At 41.9% G+C, this 27,626-nt stretch overlaps 3 protein-coding genes across 3 annotated transcripts in view; all 3 read left to right on the top strand.

Moving 5' to 3' along the window:
* Window positions 1-27,626, top strand: part of rbm41 (RNA binding motif protein 41) — a 111,343-nt gene that overhangs the window by 35,906 nt on the left and 47,811 nt on the right. The gene's annotated exons all lie outside the window — the stretch shown is intronic.
* Window positions 1,533-5,833, top strand: ripply1 (ripply transcriptional repressor 1). Its single transcript, XM_071914090.2, has 4 exons — window positions 1,533-1,630; window positions 2,928-3,006; window positions 4,704-4,777; window positions 5,196-5,833. Exons 1-4 carry the CDS (start codon window positions 1,533-1,535, stop codon window positions 5,395-5,397), a joined length of 453 nt encoding a protein of 150 aa, XP_071770191.1. The 3' UTR covers window positions 5,398-5,833.
* Window positions 9,966-17,039, top strand: LOC139923331 (transmembrane gamma-carboxyglutamic acid protein 3-like). Its single transcript, XM_071914071.2, has 4 exons — window positions 9,966-9,995; window positions 13,739-13,786; window positions 15,411-15,571; window positions 15,994-17,039. Exons 2-4 carry the CDS (start codon window positions 13,777-13,779, stop codon window positions 16,540-16,542), a joined length of 720 nt encoding a protein of 239 aa, XP_071770172.1. The 5' UTR covers window positions 9,966-9,995; window positions 13,739-13,776; the 3' UTR covers window positions 16,543-17,039.

Below are 27,626 nucleotides of genomic sequence, written 5' to 3'. Positions count from 1 at the left end.
CCCAAAAAATATGATCTAGCCTACTCATTATCTACTTTCATTCTGTCATTACTACACAATTTTCATTTTTGGGTGAACTATTCCTATAATTGCAATGAGAGAAAACTTTTTTTAAACTGAATTTTCTAAAACTCAGTGGTCCTATGGTTTACCCAGATACTGACTCAGCACCCCCCTCTGGTCCTGGAGGACAGTTTGGTGTGACTTGGATAAACAGCTCGGCGCAGCGGGACGGTGAGAAATCTCATACGGCCGGGTTGTTTGGAAAAACACCGAGGAGAAAAGTTAGACACCATCTGTGAGAAAGACAGCAGGGAACCAGCAGGAGCTGCACTAAACTAATTAACAGGAGAAAATTAGATTGAGATTTGGACAAGCCCCCCCCCCCCCCCCCCGAAACAGAACCATTACAGATTATAGAGGTCCTATAATAAAGCTTAGATGAATACTACACAAATATCACAGTAGCCTAAAACAAAAATATAAATACTTTAAGTCAAAAAATAGGCTACACTACAGAGACCTACAATATCATATGAGATAAAATAAAAATAACCTCACTATTCTTCTATAGGCACAATGTAAATCCCTATAGAATATTATAGGATTATTATAGCGATATTATAGTAGAGAAAAACTATACCATAAAGTAGGATATGGTCACTATTAACTGAGTAGCCTACTATATACACTATGAGTCCCTATAGAATATTATAGGATAATTTATTATAGCGATATTATAGCAGATAAATGCAATAGCCTACCATTAAGTAGGATAAGGTCAACCCACAATAAGCACACTATAAGTTCCTAGGAGTAGGCTATTATAGGAATATTAAGAGTGATATAGAAGCTAAAAAAATACCATAAGGCACTATAAATCCGCTATTGAGTACTATAGGCACATTAAATTCCTATAGGAATATCAGAGTGAATTTCCATTAGGATTGGGTCTGGTTGGGGGACTAGATTTGATCTAGTATAGACCAACACAAGGATGCTACTTTTTTTTTTTTTTTTACCATCAAAATGCCGAGGAGCACACACACAAATAGCCTAGTTGTCACATTTGGGCCACGACGAAAATATTTTTGATTTATTTAAAAATTTAAAACATCACCCACTTTTACCCCGTCTGTTAGCCGACTGTTTTTTTTATCCTCAGTGAAAATATTAAAATGGTCAACGGCGAATCAATCATTTGGCAAACAGACGCAGTAGGGCCTATTCCCCTCCCACCCCGGGTCATTTGGCAGCTCCTACACCCCCAAAACACACACACACACACACACACACACACACACACACGCCCCCCTCCCGAGCTGCGGTGCTTTATAAACCGCTGGTATCTCCGTCAGCCGGCCACTCTCTCTCTCTCTCTCTCGCCCAGGATCATTGCAGCTCTCTCGGCCGCAGAAAGCTCCAAGCTGCCGCAGTCCTCCGACAGCCCTCTGTCACACCCCGAACAGATTTGATTTTTCTATTATTTTCATCTTTATTTTGGGAGAATCTCCCCAGTAGAAGCAGGAAGGATGAGCTCCGCATGTCTGGTCGTCAAACAGCCGTCCTTCGGCGCTGCACCGTGGTCGCGCCCGCTGGCAGTGAACAGCCGCCCGGAGACAAACAGCAGGTAGGTGCCGGTCAGATGGGGGAGCATGGTACATTTTAGCCAGCCGGTCAGTAGCCGAAATGTTGATTTTGAATGTGAGAGACGGTTATGTCAGCCAACGCATTTATAGAGTGCTTAAACCCCGTTTTGCTGTTAAAGCAGTCGCGGTGAGGCTTATTGCGGCTGGCCGACAGACAGTGTTCAAGAAATCTTTTATGTTTAATCGATAACATAATATTTACATTTTAAATAAAGTAATGTGTAGGATTTTGTTCTCCTGCCACAGCAACATAGTTCTTGAACAGTAGCTAGCTAAACCGTATTCTGTGGGCCAGACAAAGTGGTTGCTAGGCGACACATAGGGAGCGGTTAAGAATGGTGATTTTCGGTTAATATTCAAATTAACAGTTATGTGTTTATCCGGTTTTTAACACGGCTTCGAGCGTGACTCGGCCAATCAGAACTGAGGATCGGGAGTAGACGTCTTATGACAGCCAACTGCTATCAAGGGAATGCGTTTCTTAATTTACTCTAACAAGGGGGATTCCGTCCCTCACATGCATTACCCCTCTCTATACAACACGTAGCTGGGCTATATACAGTAGAGACATGTGTCATTTATTTACACTTTGTTCTAAGGTAACAATACCAATCCTGAATTTGTTAATAATGTTTGGTTCCAAAATGTTTTCCCACTTGAGTCTCCACCAATAGAGTAATTTAGGGTAGTGGTTCCCAAAAGTGGGGTCCAGGGCTCTCCAGAGGCCCTTGAGGGGTCCCCAGCAAAATGATGAGTCAAATTTACTATTGTTACATTTATTACAAGTCAGGACAGTGAGTGAATGATAGAGGAATGTGTTTCAAACATATGTCTCGCTCTTATCTCACAATCTACTGTAAAAACATCCAGTTCTGTACCAAATTATATCCAACAACAAAAACCCCAGATAAAATCTTATCAAATGGGGGTCTGTGGCTTAATTTAGGGGGTCTTGACATAAAAACGTTTGGGAACCACTGATTTATGGGATAGGCAGGTAGGACTATAGGCTATGGATTCACTTAAGCATACAAAGGAAAACACGGTTTTATCGATGACAAGATCATACTTAATCCCAACTATCACTAGCCTACCCCATTCATAGAGCATTCCCTAAGTGAATTTTCTAGTTGATCTATTTTTACAGGATCAATTTGACCGTGAATTATGACTTCAAGTGGACCTATTTTAACGTGTTTAATGAACCATGTGTGAGTGGGCTATGCATGCGCTGGTTGCTCTAGTCTAACCAGTTTTCTCTTGCCTTCTCCCCTGCAGCCATACCTCACTGTGGAGACCGTGGCTGGCCTCCAGCAGGGACGAGCCGGCCCGAAGCCCCAGGACCAAGCTGTCCTGTGTAAGTTACCTTCACTCATCCAAGATCTGTGACTCACTTAAAGTCTGATTGTGATTTTTTTGGGGGGGGGATTGTGTGTGTTTGTTTTTCAAACTATCATTGACTTGGCCTGCGTGCACGCGCGCCCCCGGTGCTTTCCTGTGTACATGTTGAGGCGGTCGAGGAAAGCCCCTGTCGTCCCGGTCAGTCATGTGGAAGCCATTAACAGCCGTAGGGCAGCGAGGGGGCGGGGGTGTTAGCGTCAAGCAGTTTCCCCCGTCACACTGGCCTTTCAGCACCTCCCTACCTGCCAACCTGACACTTAGCCCAGGCTGAAAGGAGGAAGGGGGGTTTGGTTGAATTCCAGTCAGCCAGTACAGACTTGTGAGGGGAAATATTCAATTCAGTACAACTTATCCCACAAGGGGCAATTTAAAGGATGCAATTAAAACTACAAAACCTCACAATTTGTCTTATTATATGTGACCAAACTATTGTGCAATAGTAGTAATTATCTGGGTGCAGTTCTGAGATACTGAGCATTAAAGCTTTGGTATCCCAGCTGGCAAAACTGTTATAAACAAATGAGTAACAGTAATAAAGACACTTTGAAAGATCATGAATATTTTGAAAACTTGATTTTACTTTCTACCTTCCACCAAGACACTTAACTCTCGGGGGGAATTGTTAAAAAGACTTGCATTTAGTTTTGAGGCTTTTAGCTGACATTCTTATCCAGACCAACTTCCAACCAACTGACCATAGTGTTAACTGGAGAGGAGACATGCACTCTGACACACTGCCATATGGCCTGAGTCTGCTCACACTGCCACTAAGCTAACACACACAGAGTGACACCCGCGTGGGGAATTAACACCAGTCTGCAGCCAAATGATCAAATTTTCACCACCAGCCGCTTTGGCGGGGACCCAGCCATCGCTCAGCGCTCCTATTCCATTCTAACACTCACATTTGGCTGGTAAAATAGTGGAAATGGACGCTTTTTTTTTTTCACAAGCCATTAGCTGCTGCAGATGAAAAAGGACAGCACACAGTGAGCGAGAGAGAGAGGCGCCACTCCCCTCCCGATAGCTAAGCTGTTTCCTGCTGGTCGGGAGAGAGATGCCAAAATGGACACCTCCAGGGCCGAGGGGGAAATTCCCACAGTCCCTCTGGAGAGCGCACACCTCGTTACGGCGCCGCTGCCTTCACACCCTGCGCGAGGTGCCGGCTCCGCCTGTGATCTGTTACCGCTTCGCCGGCCATCTGACTGCTATTTAAGAGTTTAACAATCGCATTTTAAAGGTGTTTTAGAGGTGTTTAAATGAGAAAATATTCAAAACGGCGTGGTAAACGTTGGCTGCAGGAGAGCGCAGCGCGTACTGGATGCCAGTGGCGCTGGTTATGCATGACTGGTACTGTCAGGGAGGGAGGAAGAGCCACGGGACATTTGGCGTGTTCGTTGTTTTGTGTTTTATTTTTCTTGGTGATGGGGTTTTATGTTTCTTTCTCTCTCTGTGCTTTTCTATCTCTTCTCTCATTCACTGTTCACAAACCTCAAATCTCCAAAATGGCATCTTTTCCTTGTTTTTACACTGACAGTACTGTAAGGTGCTCTGGATAAAAGCGTCCACCAAACAGCATGTGTGTACATACTGCTGTCCTCTGTACCTGCTGCACAGCGCTCACCCCCCCCCCCCTCCTCTCTGTCTCCACAGCCTTACTCCAGACCCACAGTCCCAGGCCGCCTCTCCTCCGACGGGAAACCTCAGGCCTTCCAGCACCCTGTCAGGTATGTGCACTACTTTGAAGAAAACATTTCCATCAGTCAGGGCTGGGCGATAATTCAATATTCTCATTTATCGTCTTTCAGTGAAATCATACGGTGATGATACAGTGATTTTGGGATATCATGACACAATTCTGCTGTCTAAACTGATGATAACAAGCTAATTTTACTAAGAAATCACCATTCAGTTCAATGGGATGAGCATTAATTAGATTAGCATGTTTTTGCACACGTGAGCCATATTGTGATATATATCGTTATTTAAAAAAAATCATCACGATATTGATTTCAACTATGTCATCCAGCTCTATTGTCAGCACACTAACTGTTGTCTAAAAGCCATAAAAGTATAAAATTTGACATTCTACGATCGATGCTTCAGAATAGATTTTTAACAGCGTCTTCTTCTCTCCACACACAGGCTGTTCTGGCCCAAATCCAAGTCGTTCGACTACCTGTACAGCGACGGAGAGGCCTTGCTGAGGAACTTCCCCATCCAGGCCACCATCAGCTTCTACGACGAGTCGGACAGCGAGGACGAGGACTCGGAGGACGACTGGGAGGAAGAGGGCGACTCGGAGGAGTGCCTCAAGCCCCGGTCTCACTTCACCTCCCTCAACTGAGCAAAACAAATAGCTCTAGACACTGTGGTCTTGCTGTTCGACTGCAACGGCTGTTCCACGTTTATTGGGCTTTGAAGAGCGTTTTATACACACTTTATTGGTTTTAAACTGCGTGTTAAGTGGGTGCACGAGACATTTTACAGATAAGACTAAATTCAGAAATGTGCTGGAACGCCAGCAGGCAAACAAACAACAAAAGTCACTGGAAGAGCAAAGAAAACAGAGACAGTTCCACTTTATTTGTGTGTTACGAAGTCGCCGTGATTGGGTTTCCAGATTGTCTGCCTTCATACCTCTGTGACGGCTTGTTTCCTCCGCCGTGCTCGGAAACCGAAGTCTGCCACGACCTCACAGCCCGACCAACGTCCTTAACCCACTTGGAGAACGACAGGATTCAGCAGCGCCGGAGCGTTCCAGTTCCAACTGAGGAACTGGAACTGGAATTTGAAGAAACCTACAGGAAACAGAATTGGAATTGGAAGTTGAATTTAATTCTGTGAGATTCCATGTTTTTTCCCCCCCCACGCATCTGAGATTACACATAGTGTTATATATCATCAATACAGAATATCATAAAATGTTAAAGGAACGTTTCAGGTGGTATTTGATGCAGAACATGTAATCGTAATCCATACATTATGACTGAATGTATTTGATTTGATTCATAATGTCTGATTTATAATGTTTAGCGAGTCGAGACAAACTCTCTTAGAAGTGGAATTTAATGGAATTCAATTCTGTTTACTGTCATTCCAATTCAATTCACATTCAATTCAGTTCAAGAATGGCTCCAACCTTAACTGGGACAAACACCAAGTTTTGTTGTTGTTGTTTTTTTGTTTTTTTTGTGTGGCCAGTGGTTGAATAATCAAAATGGAAGAGGACAGGAGGTGCATGGAATAATTTATGTCATGCCATCCGTCTTCATTCAGATCTCCTGTGTGCAGTTCAACAGTCTCGTGTGTTCAGCCAGTTCTATACACTCTAACTCTATGTGCTACACACAATACTTTAGTTTCTTTCTGCCAGACCAAACTCAAGCCTCTCCTCCGCTGTTTAGACTTTAAAATCTCTGTCAGTATCCAGTCCAGTGTGACTCCCATACAGACGCTGTTTGGTACATGTTATCCCATATTGGGACGCTTATTAACGTTTACAGTCAATCTCAGGGTCGGATCCTTGCCAATGTATATAAAATGTAATCTACTTACATTTCTAACTTATGATGATGTAAAATTGTACATAAACACATATTTATGTTGACCTATTTTTTTATACTTTTTTGCGCATTCGTTTTGTACTGTCTAAACACTGTCCAAACTGAACCGGAAAAATAAAAGAACCTATTTTTGGAACGGAGAATGTTTGTCTTCATCCGTTTTCTTCTTTATCGTCTTCTTTGTGATAAAGTGATGAGAGCAAGTGATCTGGGGGAGCGGGAGTAACGCTGCGCTGCTGTCGTTTCCTCTGTCGCTTATCGGTTATCTGTGGCTTTGGCTTTGTTGTGGTGAGGAGGTTTTCACCGGCGCTATCTCGCCTCTCTTTCTTTTGATGTTTATCTGCTGCTTCTGGTTTGGCTGGCTGGCCGGAGAGAGAGAGCGGAGGTCTGGTCTCTATCCGCAGAGAGATGTGTGGTGAGAAAGAGAGAGAGAGAGAGGATGAGACGAAGGCAAAGAGGGTCGAGGGAAAGACGGAAAGCAGAGAGAAAGAGCAGGACAGTAAATAAAGAGAACAAAGAAAGAGGGAAACAAAAGGAGCAGAGAGTAAGATACTGAATAAAGAGATAAAGGGTGTGGAGAGTGGGAGGGAAGGAGAACTAAGCAGAGAATGAGCACAGAGATAAAGAGACAAAAGGAAAGGGGGGAGAGAGCAGCAGGGAAATGGGGAAACAAAAGAATGGGTGAAAGAAATAAAATTAGCAGTAACAGAAAGAGTGAGGTAGTGAATAAAGATGGACTGGGAAAGAGAAAAGAAAGAGCAGAGAGGGGGAGAGAGAGAAAGAAAAATATACTAGAGAGAGAGAGCGTAGTGAGACGAGATCCTCCCCAGAGACTGATCTCCGGAGGGGTCAAAGGTCGTTGGATGCCCCTGCTGTTGTCAGGGTTACCACTTGAGATTTGACCCCAAGCGTGACACGCAGGCCCCCTTCCTCCACACACTGAGGCTTTGCAGTTGCGTCACAAATCTCCCAGCATCCACATCTGGCGCCATCATGGCCGTCAAATAATGACTAAACATAAAACAACGAGGCTAGAAACAGAGAGATACCTGAAAAAGATACAAGTCGTGGTTGTGGATCCAAACAGCAACGTTTCCGCTACAAGTGAAAGGTCTTAAAAAGTCGATTTGTTTCCAAATTCAGGCTGTGAGGCAGTAAACTGTCTTGTCTTTAGCCCTAGTCTCTACTCCAAAACACTCTGAGCTGTAGCTTAAAGCAATATTCCACTTAGTTTTAACATGGCGGTTATTCAGCTCTTGACCGCCATGAAAACCAGAATATAATCTACTCACCAAGATCAGATGCAGCTGGACGAGTTTGTAGCGTTTGGACTTTTACTTCCCATTCATTTGAATTAGGCCACGAAAATAGACTGAAAATTGAACATGTTGGTGAACAGATTCAACAACAGATGCTGTGATTTTAAATGGCTTTTTAGAATATAATTAAGCCAAATTGCATTTTTATTGATAGACGAGAACATAGCGGAGGGAGAGATAGTTCCTGTTTGGGAGACCGGATCTACTTTAATTTTTAAATACCAATTTTAGTGTAAACCATGAATAGAAATGCAAAATGAGGACGGACCAGTTGCTACTTTATTGTCTTAAAAGCGGAACATGTTATCGAATCTGTTCACAAACTTGTTAAATGTAAGTTTTCAAGATATTTTCAGGGCTCATTCAAACACTACAAACTGGTCCAGCTGCATCTGAACTTGGTGAGTAGTTTAAATTCTGGTTTTCATGGCGGTCAAGTGCTGAATAACCCCCATGTTAAAACTGTGGAATATTGCCTTAAGAAGAGTCAGCTCAGTTAAACTGAACAAACTGTTACTTATTGGTTTTGTTAGCTAACATGCAGCTACTAGCCACAACATGCAGCTAGTAGCCACAACATGCAGCTATTAGCCACAACTAGCTACTTGACATGTCACGTTAACTAATGTGCAAATCTGCAGCCTGTTGCACCAGCTGAACGTGCGTTTGATCGGAAGTTAGCGTGTGAAGTTTACACTAAACATTATGCTTAAACTAGTTAGTTTGACACTGAAGCTCTTTGTTTAGCTGCACCATGGAAATTGAAGGCATAACAAACCAAAACACTGCAGCAGACTGACATTTTATGTAGCAAATACCATGCAAGCCAAAGTCTATTTCTCCTGCCCTAATTAACAGTAGCTTAAGTTAATATTAGCTTCCCACCTAAAGATAAAGTTTCCAGTTTAGGAGTACACATATTCCTTGGAAACATTTTACAGTTTTTTTCTCACATTTTCCCTAGAACTTTTCATTAAATGTGAATTACGCTATCAGGGTGGTGCCTCAACTACAGACAACAAACCCAAACAGGACGACAAACTCAAATTTCTACATTTATTACTGCTTGTACAAACTCATTTAAAACCATTTTCCCATGTGTGAACAGAAAAAAAAAAAAACACTCATAATGTTTTCAACAATCTTCTCTAACAAATGGATGTTTTGCATGCTTTGAAAGTAGTTCATTTTAACATGGATTAAAAAAACCCGAAAAGCTATTACCTTTAATCCTGGTTTGATTTTAGCTTCCTCATTCATTATTGAATTAAAAAGTTTCTAGAAGATTTTGATTTAATTATTGTTACAGGGTTTTTTATTTTATTCCTTGCACTCATTCCTTATTGTGAAGCACTTGTAACTTTGATTTGAAAACTGCTCTATAAAGTTTATTGTTGTTGTTAAAAATGTTTAATTTCAATTAAGAACCTTTTGATATGGGGAATGTACTTCAGTACTCTATATTTATGAATGTGATTAACCAAGTTGTGATTTAACCAAAAGGCACAGTAATTTCACATTATCACCAACATTTCTTAGTATCAACAGAAACAAAGACAGAAAGGTAGTTTGCTTCTGCACGAATCGGGCATGGAACAAGGAATCGGGGCGCGTGGTGGCGCCAACCCGCCCTGAGAATGCTGGGAAATGGAGTATTTCGGTCTAAGGTGTGGCTTGGCAGAAATTTGTCCGACTTTCCAAGCGGACTCCGTCTGACTTGAAGCGGCACAACCGGGACAGAGCAACACCACGAGCCTCGTTTACAGATTACACGTTTTCTCTTCGTTGCCGCGGTTACGAATTCAAACCGTCCGTTAATTTTATGAACCCCGGCGCCCTTTCAGACAACTTCAACCCCCGGCAGCCTCGGTTGTTGTTTTTTTCCACCTTCCGTGCGTCGGCGATGTCGTATCGCGGTTGTGGTTGGTCAGTCGTGGGGAATCCACCTCTCCTATTGGTCCGCGGTTACGTCAGTCACAGCCTCGTTAGTGACTCATGTGGGAGTTCCCTCGCTGGAGTCAGGGATGGAAGGGAAAAGGCTTTTCTCAAGCGGTATGAAGGTAGGGATTATTTTATCTATTTCACCCTAAACAAGTTACACAGGGGGTTGTACCGATACGGACAGGCTTGTATATTTTTCTTCCGTAAATATATATTTCCACGGTTTTAGATTTAGTATTTAAACGGGACAAACACTCAGCAGTCTGCCTTTTGAGAAAAAAAATGACTCTAACTCAACGTGAGTCTTGATTATGAATTTTTCATGTGCAGTTATAGAAGCAGGAGAAGGCGCTGAGAGCGTCAGAGCCTCAGGACAGACTCAAAAAGCTGTTTCCTTCTCTCTCTTACTTTTAACTTGATTGCTTAAAAACAAAAAAGCCCCAAAATGCCTTTTGGGTATTCATTATGTCTGCCTTTGTGTCATGTGATTTAAAAGGCAAGAACAGATGTAACTGAGGGCATCTGCTGTATTTCAGAATTACAGTCATATGGCTGACCTGATGAGTAGTAGGCTTTTAGAGTGTATGTGTGTGTGTGTCTCAGATGTCAGTCCTGGTATTCCGGGACACAGATAACATATTTAATATCCTAGATATCCCGTGTAAAACTGGCTTCTTCTTCTGTATCCTAATTATTCAAGTTGGTCTGGATTCAGAACCTCTCCCATCTCCATCTCTGTTGCTATGGAAACCCCTACCACCATCATCACCCCCCCCCCCAATCCCTCTCCATCTATATTTATAGTAGCCTATATTTGCCAGTGCAGGGCTAAACGGGGGCTGCCTGTGCATAAAAACCAACGTGTGATATTTTAGAGAGCAGCGTCACGCAGTATTTAAACTCTGCCTCTTTCCCAGAGAATCTGTGTCAGACAGACTGAATTTGGGGTCAGACAGTTGCCCCAAATAATAATAATAATAATAATAATAATAATAATAATACACAAGAAAAGAAGAGGAGAGTGGAAAGAGAAACATCGTTATGTAAAAGCACAACTTGTAGGTCTGAAAAAGTGATTTGGAAAGAAGGAAGAAGTGTAATGCAACTGAGGAAGGAATGATGAGGCTAATGGAGGGGTGAACGAGTGAGAGGGGGAAGGAGAGAGGGAGGAACAGGTAGAGGGAGACAGACAGGTGGAGAGATAGACGGATAGATAGATGGATGTTCAGACAAGGTAAGCCAGCGGTTTAGCTAGCTAGTTGCACAACAAAACATTGAAAACGACGAATTTGCTCAGACGCAAAGAGAACGAAGAGGCGGGAGCTAATTGGTATGTGACGCCATCTTTCTCTTAAATTCTGATTGGTTGGAGATTGCAGACGTACATTAGCAAAATGGCTACATAAAATTTTGAAAGATCGGAGTATAATTGAATTTTCTTATTTTGTATACAAATTTTATATGCATGCAAGACCACAAATTACATATTTACAAGGAAATCACGGAATTATTGTACCTTTACAGGGGCTTTAAAGCTGTAAAATATGAATGTAAAATAAAAATACACCCGTCTTATCAGCCTAAATCACGAGTAGTAGGGCTGCAACAGAGCAGAGCGTCCCATCAACACTAACTGAGACTCTGTAGATTCTCCCTATTTGCCCAAATTAAATTCGCGGTTTAAAAGGAAAATTCTCTTAACACTGTTAGATCTCACCAATCTGTGATGTTCAGTGCATGCCACAAGTTATTTTGTGGTATAATTGTGTTGTAATTTACTTTTTTGGTGAACCCACTTTCCCTCAACCTGCCGCATCTACTTCTACTTCAGTTAGTGATTTCCTACATTTCCCAGAATGCCTTTCGACCACCCTCAGAGAACAGGTCTTAATTTGTTGCTTTGAGCTGTGTGTTATATGAGTAGGTGGAGGGAGCGATGATGATAGTGGTTAGCGAGTGTTTTTCCAATGAAAAAATAGCAAGAGTCATGTCTCTTACTCAAACTACATCATGTATCTCTGCTGCATTGCATTCTGGTCTCTCTCCTGCTCCTGTGGGTGGAGAAACTGGTCTCTCTCCTCTTCTACGATGGATTTCTCCCTGTATGATTGTTGAACGTCTCTCGGTGCAAAATGGCGGCTCTAGAAAGAAGCCCTCGCTCTTTGATTCTGAGGGACTGACACCAAAACCTGACGTTTACCGCTGATGTTTTACATCCTGAAACATTTTCTCATATCAAACTCCTGCTGTAGCTGCTGGAAATATCTGGAGGTGATGTGGTGAAGAAAAATACCAAACAACAAAATAGATCCAGAAATGCAAAGTGCATCACCAATAGCTGATTTTTAAATAGTGTGAAAGTGTTTTTAGGTGGATTTTCCCTTTAAGTCTAGATATAAAGATGACCACAAGGCCTCCACCCAGGGGTCAAAGGTCACACTCAGGCTCAGAGGGGGTGAAGAGGTTGGAGATCTAACTGAGGTCCAAACTAACCCGAGCTTTACGAGCGATCAGCAGAATCTGAAACAGGGAAACAGTGAAGTGATGCAGGAACCGGGCTGATGTGATTTCCTCTGTTAAAATCCAAGCTGCATGGATTTGTGCTGTCATAAAAAACTGTGATAGAATAGACTCTGTGTATAATAGAGAGAAAGGTTTAGTGTAAATTGGTGCATTTGTTTTGAATGAGTAATGTGCATGGGAGCTTGTTTGAGCCTCTGTATAATTACAGAAACAGCAAGACTATTATGCCCATTTGTGATTCAGTTTCCATTACACTGGATCTTTTATCCTCTGGAGTTTAGAGAGAGCATTTTATGTAGAAACCTTTGCTGAATGCTGGAGGAAAGGGATTTTGATCTTTCATCTTCTTAGATACAGTGAAACTTTATTGATCCCTGTGGGGAAATGAGGTCATTGCAGCTGCAGAAGAAACAGGATTCAGCAGGGAAAAAGACAAGTGGTATATAAGCACAAAAATAGAATATGAACTAAGCAATGAAAACAGTACAAAATGAAAAATTATTTTAAAAAAAGGCAATAAAAGAGGATAGCTATAAAGATAACTATAAACTATAATGATACATTGTTGCTCAAGCATTCACACTACTACAATATCTGTGATATGTTCCTCAGCAAACAAAATGTTCCCGCCCCCTTCTTTGTTAGAACTTTAATTTGATTGGCTGAAAATGTTTTATCTTTGTCTCTGCATCCAAAAGAAATCACTCTGAGATCAAACCAAAAATATAGTTATAGTTATAGTTATCGTTTTGGATGTTTGTTATAGTTATTGTTGTACTGGGAACACAGACATTCTGTTTACTTAGAACAATTTCAATTTCATTTTGTAGTATTTATTTTTTTTTTGATATACACTACCAGTCAAATGTTTGGACACACGCATTTTTCTTTAGTTTTACTATTTTTCACATTTTAGAATAACAGTAAAGACATCAAAACTATGAAATAACACAAATGGAATTATGCAGCGACCAAAAAAAGTGTTAAACAAATCAAAACTATCTTATATTTTAGATTCTTTAAAGTAGCCGCCCTTTGCCTTGATGGAAAGGCAAAGGCTTTGCAAAGAAATTCATACATAGGATCACTATTTATATTTGTCTAAGAAACTCATTTCAAGCATTTAAGCAGAAGCCTTTAGATCAAAATGACTTTAAGAGAATGAAAAACACAGAACATTCAGTCAGGTGGGTCCAGACTTTTGACTGGTAGTGTGTTTATCTTTATAGTTATCGTTTTAGATGTGAATGTTCCTTCAGGCAGGACAAGGTGATAACTGAAAGCTGGGTCTCCTGGTTAAATGCTCCTGTCAGTTATGTGACCGTGTGTTTCCCCTCAGGTGTGTGACGTGCTGGACGGTGAGTAGCAGGCGGGAGCATGGCCGCAGGTGAGCAGGAGCCGTTCACATCCACTCAATCATCAATAATGTTAATAAATGGCTGCTTTGCTGTTTTGTCTGGCTTGCTATTTGAAAGCAGAGGTCACCCTCTCCTCAAGGAGATACATACACACACACACACACACACGCACACATACACATACACACACCCATAATGAAATGCATGGTTGCAAATTAGGTGAATTATTCAATTGATTAGTATTTGGTGTTTCACTGAACGAGGTAATGAAGCCACGTATGCACCCACACACACACACAAGTACATGCAAACACACACACATGGATACACACACACACACACACTGATACACACACTTATACACATGCAGCAAAGTGAATGATTTCTTGTTTGACATTTAATCTTTGACTCACTGTGGTGGTAACAACATGTACACACACACACACACACACACAACAATAAGACAGAGTGAGCTCAGCTGCTTCATGTCTCTGTCTGTCTGGCTGTCACTTCCTGTGACATCATCGTCGCCCGTGGCAACAGGGACAGATCCTCAGTCGTCAGTGGCGGATCTCTAGTTCACAACCTTTTTAGCATGCAAACCCCCCAAAAACACAGACATGCCCACATGTGACCCCCAGATCCACCTGTGCATGATCAGTCGAGGGTCACAGGAATATTTGACCTTTGACCTTATTATTAGCTGCTTGTAATGTTGGATATTGAAGAAGTGAAGCTTATTTCACTGTTACGCGGCTACAACTTTTTACTTAGAAGTAAAAAATAAAAACAAGGTTATTTTTTCTGGCCAAGACATTTTTTGACCCTATGAGTTTTCAATGCTATTTTATGCCATTTCAAGTACACCCTCCTCTTTCTCTGCATATATAAAGTATAGTAGTAGATGGTTATACTGTATGAATCCAGATAAGGCGGCCAACCTTATCTGGATTCATACAGTATAACCATCCAAAGGAGACACTGTAGATTCAGGCATCTTTCCCAAATGAAATTCAAGTGTCAGGTATCGACTTCTCCACCTACAGGAGGTGATGAATCTGAACCTCTTCACCTCCTCAACAGAAGACATTTAGCTCAGAGGAATGTGCAGTTTACTGGGCGGACTTATGGATCAGGGTTAGACAGACAAGAGTTTTTGAAAGCCGATACCAACACCGATTGTTTCCGATATCCAATATTTTGCACTGATATTCAATATCTTTAAACGTATTCAGTGTTTTCCCCCAGACTTTTCTTCTTGTCAGGGTGGAGAAGCATCTGAAACAGCATTTAAACCATCATGTGACACTAAAACTCTCCACTGAAACCCAGACTAATGAAATTATTTTAGTGTTAGCTGCTCTTTAAAGGCAGGGAGACCCACCACAACTATTTAATAGTAGGAACATATTAGGCCTTCAAACGAAGAACTGATTTACATACAAATGAATAAATGTGCAAAGAAAATACAATTTTATTGCAGATTTTATAGACTGTTGTCATGTCGCGGTGGTCAGAGAGGAAGCGCCATCATATCGGCAGTGAAACACATGACTGATATCCGATATCTCATAAAAGGCCATTATCCATATTTCAGCCTGACCCTGGTATGGACGGCTCAGATTTGAATCGCGTTTCGTTTTCGTTGCGCAGCATTCCTAGGTGACCAGGATGCTCACTCTGTCCTCAAGCGCTTCCCTCGAGCCAACGGCTTCCTGGAGGAGTTCAGACAGGGGAACATCGAGAGGGAGTGTGGCGAGGAGAGCTGCAGCTTCGAGGAGGCCAACGAAGTGTTCGAGAACAAAGAGAGAACGGTGAGTCGCCGTTTCCCCGCTGTTTCCCAGTCAGTACGCAGGTTGACTAGGCATCACACTACAGGTGTACTGGCAAAATCCTACTATGTTGTGGTTAGTTTTCAGGTAATCCCTCTTTGATGAAGTCGGTCTGATATTGACGAAATTTGGAGGGATGATGCATCTTCACACTTTGTTCCAGCGTTTGAAAATGACACTCTTTGGCCTAATGGGGGCGCTATGATTAAAGGGCAAAATTTCTAACTTTGAAAGGCCCAAACTCATACACTCATACACCAAATTACACTGATTGGCCTAATGAGGGCGCTATAATTTAAACGCTGGATGTTAGGAGCGAGCACAAGCTGCTCTGGAAAGCGCATGACCTGAATGCCTAAAATGTAAAAATGTAAAGAGTCTCTTTCCCTGCTCCTCCTCCCCAGATGGAGTTCTGGAAAACCCGCAGCGTCTACACAGTGAGCAGCAACAGCGAGGGCCGCTCGGAGCGCGCCGACACCGTCTACATGGTGGTTCCTCTGCTGGGCGTGGCCCTGCTCATCATCATCGCCCTCTTCCTGCTCTGGAGGTGCCAGCTGCAGAAGGCCACGCGCCGGCGGCCCGCCTACACCCAGAACCGCTACCTGGCCAACAACCGCAGCACCCGCAGCCTGCCGCGCATCCTGGTGCACCGGGAAACGGCCGCGCACTCCGACAGCTCCCACCAGGAGTCCGGCTTGCGCCCCACCGTGGTGGTGAGCGGCGCGGAGAGAGGCGGAGGAGGAGCCTGTTCCCAGCCCGTTCACCAGCAGAACACTCGTGCCCTCTATGTGCAGGACTCCTCCTTGTCGGTGGCCTCGCGGCTGTCCGGCGCCACGCCGCCCCCTTCCTACGAGGAGGTGACGGGACACCTGGAGAGCAGCGGCGACGAGACCTCGGCGCCTTCCTACAGCGACCCTCCGCCCAAATATGAGGAAATTGTAAAGGAGAAATGAAACAGAGGCCAAGGACGCTGGCAGGCCCGTCGCTCCCCCGCCGAGTCTGATGGAGAGGAAGGTCAAGGTTGAGAAGAAAGAGGTTTCTGCTTCAGTTGGCGCTCCTGGCTGCTAGTTGCTCCAACTCCTAATGTATTTTTTTCCTGTGGTATTTTTCTGCACCTAAAATTTGCCTCTCCTGTCCTTTGTTTCCCCGGTGGGTGCAAGCTAAAGCCAATCTACCCCCTCAGCTCACAAGCCACGCAGGATTATTGTTCTCGTTTTGAGGAAAACAGCCTGAGCACCTAGCTGGATGTTTAATTTTTCGTCTTTATTTTGCTTTGGCAAACAGTTGATGCCAGACCTCTTGCCTGGCGCAGCCACAGCGCCGAAAAGAAGTACAACGAGGTGTGGGGAGAGGACTTGGCAAGAAGATGATCACTCCTCTGTCTCTGGCCCTTGTAGCAGCCTAGATAACCAGCCAGGTTTCCATCCACAACAAGGGACGGCGCTGTGGATTTGGGGCTCACGCTGTGTCGCTGACACGCTGCAGCCAGGCTCCTGCACTCGCTAAACAATCTGTGCGACTGTAGGGTTTCCATGCCAACAGCTTGGCAGCGTGTGATTAACACTTTCTTATGTATCAGTGTCTTCACTGTTCTCTGAATGTGGTGGTAATACTGTAACTATAGTGCTGTGCATAAAGTATGAACTCTTTATATAGTCCATAGTGGAAGTATTGGGACACCAAGCCAAAGTTGTTATTTTTTTTGGCTGTTTTCATGATTTCATTGAGGTTTAAGATGTTTTTATTAGTTTATTTATTTGCATAGATAAAATGATGAAATGAAACACTAACAGGAGAGAAAAATAGGAGAGAAAAATATACGTACATTAAAAAACACCAATGGGATTATAACAACATCTCACCTCCAAAGGAAAGACCCGTAATCGAAAGCTGATCATCCTCTAATGCCAAATCCATGTTACACTCTAGATCAGGGGTCTCAAACTCAATTTACCTGGGGGCCGCTGGAGGCAGAGTCTGGGTGAGGCTGGGCCGCATCAGGTATTCCACAAGAAAAGCTTTGTTAAAAAAAATTCCAATCTTCTCAAATGTCTTTATTTTTATTTTTTAACACAAAATAAGATTTAAACGTCTTTATTAACAGTTCTTTGACCTCAATGGGTTCTTCTGAATATGAATTGTCCTGAACATGAATGGAACATTGAAGAACATGAACTGTTCTTCTGAACATGGCTTCTCTTGCCTACTCCTTGCTGCTAGAGACCTGGCAGTAGTCATAGAAACAAAAAAAACAAATGACATCATATAGAAATATATGTAGTGTTCATCGTGTGAGGCAATGCAAATAGCGCGATGCAAATAAAAAATAATGACCCACAAATAACGGTGCGACCCTATAATTGGTCCGGGTTACCGGGGACTGTTATCGCCGACGGACAGGTGTCACTATGTGACTGCAGACTACATTAGGCTACATTGAGTTCCTTACTTTTCTTTTATCCCGCCGCGTACGCATCACTTTGATTTATTTTGTCAGAGAGAGACATATATACGTATAATGTCCCGCTGGGCAGCAACTTTAAAAACTTTTTTTTGGAAGTGTTGTGAACGCAGCGCGCTGGGACGAATGTCCGCGTGTGCCCAATAGAAACGAGGCAGCCAGCCAGGCACGGAAGAAAACTCTCCATGGCAACGCTGCTGTAACTTTCACTCATTGAGAAATGTTTCTCTGCTTGCATCAAGCCCGGTCGATGTCCCACCCCCGAGAGCCATATACCCCACCGTGATTGGTAGGTTCGTTCAGCTCCGCACACAATACTGTAAATTGCCATCCATATAAAACTCGCGGGCCGCACTAACATTAAACTTTCATATTAAGGTGGGGGCCACAAAATATCGTCTCGCGGGCCGCAATTGGCCCGCGGGCCGCGAGTTTGAGACCCATGCTCTAGATGATTCAGCAGAGACCAAGACCAACCTCACTTCACTGTCCTAATACTTGCGCTATTGTCTGTATCTCGATTGTTGCGGGGTCGTCGGGCCTCCACACCTCCACACACCAGCTGTTGTTCACTTGCTGAAAGAACAATCCCTGCATTTATGCTTCTTGTTCACATTTTTTCAAGATTTATCGATTGCAAAGTCCTCCAGGCAGCCATGCATTCCCATCATCTGCTGTATGGAGAGCAGTTAGTCGTCCTTGGACAGGGCATCTTAAGCGATATTTTCATCACTCTAGAAAACATGCCTCGAGAAAACATGCCCACCATGGCCTTATGTTGATGAAAGAGCTTAAAAAGGGAAAGAAAATACACGTGTTGCCAAGTACTGCTCTCCTACGAGGGGTAATTTAACTGTATGAGGTAAACATGCGTACAAACTGTATATTCTTAGTAATGCTTCCATCAGCCCTGTGCCATGATAGAAGGGAGACAATGGAGGCAAGTTTATTTGTTGCCAAATGTACACTGTCTTATGGCTTACCATATGTGCTACCTTACTATGACCACCAGTCATACCATTAACCAGAGGACCAAACTCATATCTACTCTGTAAAGGCCTTTTTCCTGCAGCAGTTTATCTCTTTATGCTGGAGACTTTGTGTGAAAAAGTTGAAACCAAGGATATATTATTTTTTATAGCCAACCTGCCCATGTCTGGTATGTTTTTTAGTCTGGGCTAACGCATAATTCTGCTCTTCAAAGCCAAACAGCAATAAAAAGTGTTCAGGTGATGTAACACATCCTCTGGCGGCCATATTGGAGGTCCATAGGTAACGACGACTGAGAGCAGTTGGTTGTGTTTCTAAATGTACAACTTGGCAGTAGACTTGGTTATTTATTGGCATTTCTATGCTCTTTTTGACTGGAAACTGATCATTTTTGTGGTTCTTGCTAGCTTGTTAGCTAGCTAACCATCTGGTCAGCTAAACATGACTGTCTTGTTGTAAATTGCTCACTAGCTAACGTATCTATTAGAAGCTAGTGTTAGCAGTGGCTAGTATGTTAACATTAACACCAATTTCTTTGCTAAATTACCAGCTAGCTATTTAGCTAGCAAACAAAGCCAAAAAAACAACCGTTTGTTTAGGTCAACTGACTCTTCTCAAGCTACAACTTGGAGTGTTTGGAGACAAGGACCAAAGGGGCTAGGGGTAAATTTGGATACAAAGCTACCTTATCAGACTATTCACATTCAGGTATCTTTTTCTAGCCTGGTTGCTATATATTTAGCCATTCGGCCTATAGGCAAATCCAAGGCTGCTAAGAGATTATTAGAGATTATAGAATTTCCCTCCTGTCTCCGTAAAAGATTGTTGATACAGAAGTGGATAGTATATTGTTTCTCATTGTATCATCTTTGTTGATTTGAAATCTAATGCCTCATCACCTTTAACCTTTAAAACAATATTTAAGCTTACTGCTGTTTGCCTTTGTAGGGCAGAATTGTCCTCACTAGCCACAGTTTGAATGGGGGACAATGGAAATGATAGTGATGGAAATGGATAAAAATAGGTAGAAATGGGTTTAAATGGGTGTAAAAGGAAATGGCAGCCAACTAGAGCTGCCAGGCTAGTAGCCAAAATTGATAATGGTATAGTTCATGTTTTTGGAGGCTGTCTGATTCATCATAACCTGGGAGCACTGGTGTTTTTGTGTTAGCAATCATAGTGGAAGTCAATACTGCTGGAAACCATTACTTTGAAAAATCACATTCAGTACATTCCAAAAGATTTGCCAGTCGTTTCACAATACAGTTCACCGTGAAAACTGATTTCTGAACAGATTCTGCTGTTTCCTGCTGATATCCCAAAAACCAAAACAGCACTGCAAGTGCTTTTTAGATATTCTGAAAGATCCCAGATCATGATGATTCAGATACACTTGAAATCATGAACTGTCTCTTTAAGTGACATCCCCGGCTGTGACACTTCAAATGTGGAACAAGAAGTACTGCTGCAAAATGTAGGTCAACCATAGATGAAGCCTTTTTGAACTGGGACAAATCAAGAGAAGTTACACTTACGAAGTTACTACTGTCACATGAACATGTGCAGTTTGGAAACAAGATGTAATTCTTTATCTAGATTATCCAAACACACACACACACACACACACACACACACACACACACACAAAGAGCACAATCAACAATCCCTACACTCCAGTCAATGTTAGAAGCTCAGTTCACCTTTGTTGAAGCTGCAAAATGGATTGTACTGTGCTTGCATCATTTGTACTATTATATCACAACATTGTTTATGGTTGTTAATTTTGATATAGGTAGAGTAGCGGTATAGTTATGTAGAGACTAGACGCAATGAAAGTAAATATATCAGCTGAGTGTTATTCAAAACAGATTTTGGAGACGCAGCCTCACCCTCACTGGAGTCATGTAAGGCTTTCTGTTACGCTGACAGACTGTTGAAGATGCACGAGGCAACGTGGCAGTTTGGCAGTGAGAGATAACTGTTTGAATTTTTTTGAAAGTTTGAGGCATGAACTGCGCACTCCTGGCGCCTAAATGTCTTCTTCTTCGTGGCTGGGTGGGAGTGGTGAAGAAGTTTTGACTCATCACTTGAGCATGGAGAAGATTTCCCAACATCAGAAATTTATTTGGGCAAATCTACATCGTCTGAATTTGTGAGGATGAGACAATTTGAGCCCCAGTTTTGTGATTTAGGCTGTTGAGAAAAGTGCAGCTTTAAAATGTAATTTGTCATGTTTTTTTGGTGAAACACAGACGTAAAAAGAAAAAAAAATTGCTGTTGTGATTGGAGAGCAAACATACAACATTACAGCAAGGTGATGGACACTAGCAGATTGTTGAGTATGTGTGTTTTCCTCTGTAGTTCAGTTAGTAGAGCAAGGCACTAACACTGCCGGGGTTGAGGGTTGAATTCCCTCACAAGCGTCCTCCAAACCTCCCGCTCTGTCTCGGCTGCGTCTCCAATTTCTGTTCACGTTTTTGCAAAGTGAAGCTTACACTTTCGTTTGCATATTGATGGAGTTTTACCTCACCGTGTCTGATAAGGTGCACTTACAGCTTTCTGTCTGTGGCTTATATTTATATTTATATTCTATTTAATTTATGTTTTTCACTGCCTTTGCTACAGCCTGCAGTTATTTCACACGGGCCTTTTCTTTCATTCCAAAATGAGATATGTACCATTTGAGAAATATGACATCAACAAATTAATGGTACTTTTTTAAAAGACATTAAGTATCTTAAGTGGTTGGTTAATAACACTTTCACTGACTGGATTGTGTATGCTTCAGAAAAATTGAACAATGAATTTCAGGTAATGTTTTTTTTTCCCCCAAATGGATATATCGCATATTGAAATAGAATTGTACTACTTTCTTGTACTGCTTTCACCTTTTTTGTTTACTTTTTTTTTTACTTAAATTGAGATGGAACTAACTATATCTGTCCCGGCCAAAGCTGTATATGGATGAAATTTTATATAATCAATACTGCATCCACCTTTACACGTAGCAGAAGTTGTGCCGTCTGCTCAGGTTTACCCAGAGCTTCTACTGCCACACCGGTTACAACACCAGACTCCTTCCTGCACTGCTGCACCGGTGCTGCACCGCCAAGAGGAACTGTTTGGAAATGCAGGAGCACTAATGCAGCAGGATAATTCTGCAATGTCTACAACGGCCACCACTGTATAGCTTACCACACTGCCAGCTACGACACAACCGCACCGTTAGATGTGACAGAAAAAAGGATATAGGTGCGATAGCGTTGACTAGTGGGAACCGTGGAAGTAGATCAACGTGTCAGGTGTCTGTTTTTAAACCTTTTTTTTTTGAGAAAAGAAACAGAGAGAGAGAGAGTCACCTTTAAAGTCACACTGAAATGAAAAATGCCTTTCTCGCCTTCTTAGCTCATTCTATCACACGCTACACCTGTTTGACAATGTATGCCAAAAAAAATGACAAAAACATTAATTTTCTTGCATTTTTATATCAAAATCTCATTACTTTTACTTCCCGGAAAACAGAAAATCTTTATTGGTGACATCATCGTGTACCAGGAGGCGACATGAAAATTCCAACCAATAAAACATCACAGATTTTTGAACAGCCCCGCCCCCTCCGCCCCTCCCATCAAATCAAACTGCCTTTCTCTCCCTAACTGATCTCCCATTGGTTCACACTTTTGAATGATCCCTCCCTGCGTTATGTCCCGTCCCCAACATCCTGTTTCAACAGGAAATACATCACATTAAAGGAAGCAAGATGCTCTCTAAATGCCGTTTCATTGTGACTTTAAGAAGTTCTTGGAGTAGCTTCACATCTGACAGCAAAGAGGAAGAGCATGCAGGTCCAGACTGTTAATGAGGATTAACACGATGAATAAGGAAACGATACCTGCTCACTGGATTGATGCCCCTTTTGTGTTTTTTTTTATTTCATCCAAATTTAAACAGACACAAATGATCTGTTGTTATTTTTTTCATCTGTGTGGCGCAGGACTGATCTATTCTTTGGTGTCTAAATAAAGACAGAAACCACAAAGGAACAGTTTTTCTCTGTACAGCCATGAGAGGCTCAGTATAAGGTCACAGGTTTGATCCCCACAATAGCCATGTGTCCTATTGAAGTGTCACTGAGCAAGACCACTGAACTCATACCTGCTCATTGATTGGAAGTTGTTCTGGATAAGAGTGTCAGCAAATGTTTAAAATGTGATCGAAAATGTAGAATCAGCTGTTTGTCGAACATATCGACCTGTCCCAAGAGAAGCAGTGAATGTTCTCTTCTCTCTTTCTCGAATCTCTTCTTTAACTGAGTACAAATCCTCCTTAAAGCTGCGTTAACGGGTTGAAAACTGTTTGAACTTCAATACCCAGAAATCCTCTGATGTTGTGAAGTCAGTAAACTGCTCACAGCCCCCGGCCGCTCTGTGATGCTTTATACCAAAGGGAACCAAAGAGACGAGAGAGAGGAGAAGATCTAACGCTGGTGAGTCAGCGCTGCTCACTGCTGTTCAGGACAGGGGGGTTCCCAAACTTCTTCATGTCAAGAACCCCCAAATACACAGACCCCCATTTGATAAGATTTGGTCCCAAGAAACCCCATCTGGAGATTTTATGCTGTTAAATATGATTTTATGCAGAACTGTCTGTAGGCGGAGAGGTGAGACAGACCGTACCAACGTCTAGGGCAGTGGTTCTCAACGTGGGATCCAGGGACCGCCAGGGGTCCTTCAGGGGCTTCCAGGGGGTCCCCAGCAAATTGATGAATTATGAAATTATGGAACCTCACCATTATTTCATTTACAAGAAGTTAACACAATTAGAGAATGTAGAAGAAAGACTATTTTGATCATAATTTCACTGTTATCTCTCTGCCTACAATACAGGTAGTCATGGAAATCTGGACAAAATCATATCTAACAATAAAAATATTCTCATATTTGGGTCCCAGAGACAAAAGCTCATTAAATCGAAGTCCGTGGCTCTAATGTGGACTAAATTAGGGGTCCTTGATATGAAAAAGGTTGAGAATCACTGGTCTAGGGAGTGAAATAATAATAAAAGTAAACTATTCTACATTTTCCCTCTGGTTTAGCAGACAGTTTGGACTTTGCTCTTAAATTTTGTTTCATCGTATCCTGTGGGCGGAGAAGATTTCCCGCCAGTGTCCACACCTGACACCCGAATTTCATTTGGGCAAACTCAATCAGTAAAGATGGGACGCTCTTCTCTGCTGCAGCCCCACTTTGTGATTTAATAACTGAGGTGTATTTTCTCATTAAAATCTTGGCAAGTGCAGCGTTGAGCTAGCTGTGTTCCTGCTGCTTCCACTGCTGCTGAAAGCTTTCTCTCTCCGGCTCTGACCCCCTGCCACACATACAGTATGTGTGCACACACACACACAGATATTGATCGACACACACAGACCCTCAGATTGATCCTGTGTGTCTATTGGCAGCCTGTCAGAGAGATGACAGATGGGTCTTTCCCCTGGACGACCCTCAACCTTCCTCCAGTATTTAAAGTGCTGATCTGCAACATCCTGCTTTTGTTTTTATTTAGTCTCCATCTTTGTCGCTCAGCCTCACTGTGGTGTTTCTGCACTGCACTTCCCACAGATCACCTGTCAATCAATCTGTGTGGGCGGAGCTTGGCTTTTCTGTTGATGTAGTTTGAGTTTCTCTTTTCTTTGTCTGTTCAGCCATGGCGGCTATCACTGCTCATGCTAACTACCCAGTTCTTCTTCTTCTTCTGTTTATTACAAACAAACCGGAAACATAAAACGTAAAACAAATGTAAAAGCTTTCATGAACTGGTTGAAAATCACTGTTGTGTTCTATCAATTGGCAACAGAGAGATGACACACAAATCTCTCAGTCTGTTGTTCATGAGGCTGCAGCGTCTGTGTTTTGGTCGGGGAGAAACGTTTTACTTTCTTTTTGTTTCTTCTCATCCTGCTGCTCCTCCTGTTTCTCCTCTTCGCTCCTTCGCTCACGGCCAAACTCCACCACCAGAGGTTTCCCTAGCAACCGGTAACCGTGGACCAACTGCAAGGCTTTCTGGGCCGTTTCTGTGTAGTCTAACAACAAATTTGTCTCTGTGCATACATACAGTATATGGGGCAGAGCTCCTTCAGCAGTCAGCAGAGGGATCAAACCTGTGACCTTCCTTTCACTCAAACCACCAGGCCGTCCCTTGTAATAGTCCCTCTAATATTTCACAGTGCTAAAAAAGCCTAAAACGAACTAAAAAAGCCTGCAGCCCACTCAGAAAAACGTGTACGCCACTTTGGTTTTGTTTCCAGAAGCTACAAGTAACTTAAGTGTCAGAAAAAACTGCAGCCTTGAGGTGATATTTTGGTTCCAAAAGGTTTAAATGATATAAATGTTCCCTGTAAGGTAAATTCCTGCCACATACTGAGAGAGAAAGGATTTGTTATGTTTGGTTCATTATGTACAGTGAATTAATTATTGTTGGTTTATTATGTACAGTTTGTATGAGAGAGAAAGAGAAAAAGAGAAAGATTGTTGGTTTTATTTCAGCACTTAGCCTATTTAAAGCATCTGTGTGTGTGTGTGTGTGTGTGTGTGTGTGTGTGTGTGTGTGTGTGTGTGTGTGTGCGAAGGCTGAAATGTGCCAAAACAGCCTGTATGGAAATGTGTGTCTTCCTATATATCCAGTTTCATATCCTGTAAGCCAAATCCTCTTGTGCAATTCAGAGTCGTTTGCATCCTTTATTTTATTTTATTTTATTTTATTTTATGTCATCCCCCTTCTTATGGTTAACCTTGAGCTGAATAATGATTAAAGCATCATTCATTATGGATTTACCTGCAGTGCTTTGGCCATTTGCCAGGATTTTATTTTATTATTTAGTAGTTTATTTGATAGGAACAGTGCTGTTGACATAATCACTCTTCACAATTGAAATATAAAAGATGTTGCACATGGAGTTTGTAGCTACTGATAATTTCCAACCCCAGTGCCTAGTTGGGCTTTTAAATGGACTACAGCTATCTAAAATGTCTTGTGCCGTTATACATAATCACAATTGCACAATATCACATAATGTATACAGATAATATGACATGACACAGCAAACAAGAGATTTAGAAATGTATAATCTAATTAATTGGGTTTTCTTTGTTACCTCATAATCAGTCAATCTTAAAATGATATGATAATATAAAGCCTGGCTACAAGCCTGATTAGATTTCAGCCAGTTCTTCACTTCTGAGTTAAAAAATGTTCTTTCCTTAATTAGTTTTATTTCATTTGGTTGTTTATTCCAGAGTTTTTATGGAGAGAGATCGATACAAAAGGCTATTTGTGCATTTACAGCAGGGTTATCTGATCCATAATCATTATACTACATAATGCAAAATGAATCACTGTGTGTGTGTGTGTCTGCGCTTATGCATGTGCGTGCATATTTGTGTGCTCTATCCATGCTGAAAACATTCCCACCTCCATATGAAACCCACTTTCACGCGACCATACAGTATTTATATATTATGTACCTATACTGTATATGTACATATATAAATAAAGGACAACCTCCAGCTGATGTCTTATGATTTTTATTAATGCATGAATGTCTGTCTCAGTGTGTCTTGAGTTCAGCATCATTATCACTGAAAAAGTCACAAAATCACTCATGTGACGTCTTTATATCGACTTTTACACAGTTTCTTATGTTGGAGAATGTCAAATCACAGACTGTCCCAGACTCTCACACTCCTTCAACCAATACTTTAATACACAACCAGGGTCAGGGGTCAGTTCATGAATTAACTCATCAATTCCAATTCAAGTGGAATTGGAATTAGAAAAAAACCTACAGGAAACAGAATTGGAATTGAATTGAAATTTCAGGAAGTTAAATTTAATTCAATGAAATTCTGTGAAATTGCTTTTTTTTTTCTCACCACATATCTGAGATTACACATAGTATTATATATTATCAATACTGAATATCATAAAATGTTAAAGGTTCCTTTCAGGTGGTATTTGATGCATAACAAGTAATCGATTCCATACATTATGATTGAATGTATTGGATTTGTTGAACTTTTTACTTTTATTTGATTCATAATGTTTGATTTATAAAGTGGAAGAGAGGGAAAACTTTTGAGTAAATCTTGAGGCTTGTAAACAAACATATTCACAAACAGACATCTGCTTCACTGCTCATCTGCTGCTTTATGTGGTTCACTTTTGCTAAGTGGCATTTCCATACAATCTGCACCAGTTCTTCACATTGTTTCCAGCACTTCCTCTTTGAATTAATGTCTGTGTGTGTGTGTGTGTGTGTGTGTGTGTGTGTGTGCGTGCGTGTGCTGAAATGTGCCAAAACAAAACTGGACCTCCATGATGGTGTTAGACGTGGTTGCGAGGAGATTTGTGACGCAATTGCAAAGCTTCTGCACCTTTTTGGACAGTGAACACACCATTCCCTCCCCAGTATGTAGACACAGTATCAACATTTTGGTATTGCTGGCACATTTTGGGGAACATAGTTACTATTACTTTAAATGACAGTTTGAGTTTGAATGATGATTTATATTTTTTCATTATTCTCACAAA

This window comes from Centroberyx gerrardi, chromosome 11, assembly GCF_048128805.1.
Source record: "Centroberyx gerrardi isolate f3 chromosome 11, fCenGer3.hap1.cur.20231027, whole genome shotgun sequence".
Lineage (NCBI taxonomy): Eukaryota > Metazoa > Chordata > Actinopteri > Beryciformes > Berycidae > Centroberyx > Centroberyx gerrardi.
This window is presented reverse-complemented; position numbering and strand designations above follow the sequence as displayed.

Coding starts and splice junctions, on each gene's coding strand:
- ripply1 (XM_071914090.2), top strand. CDS start 1,533: ATGAGCTCCGCATGTCTGGTCGTCAAACAGCCGTCCTTCGGCGCTGCA. Junction 3,007..4,703: donor CCAGGACCAAGCTGTCCTGT/GTAAGTTACCTT, acceptor CTGTCTCCACAG/CCTTACTCCAGACCCACAGT. Junction 4,778..5,195: donor GCCTTCCAGCACCCTGTCAG/GTATGTGCACTA, acceptor CTCCACACACAG/GCTGTTCTGGCCCAAATCCA.
- LOC139923331 (XM_071914071.2), top strand. Junction 15,572..15,993: donor TCGAGAACAAAGAGAGAACG/GTGAGTCGCCGT, acceptor CCTCCTCCCCAG/ATGGAGTTCTGGAAAACCCG.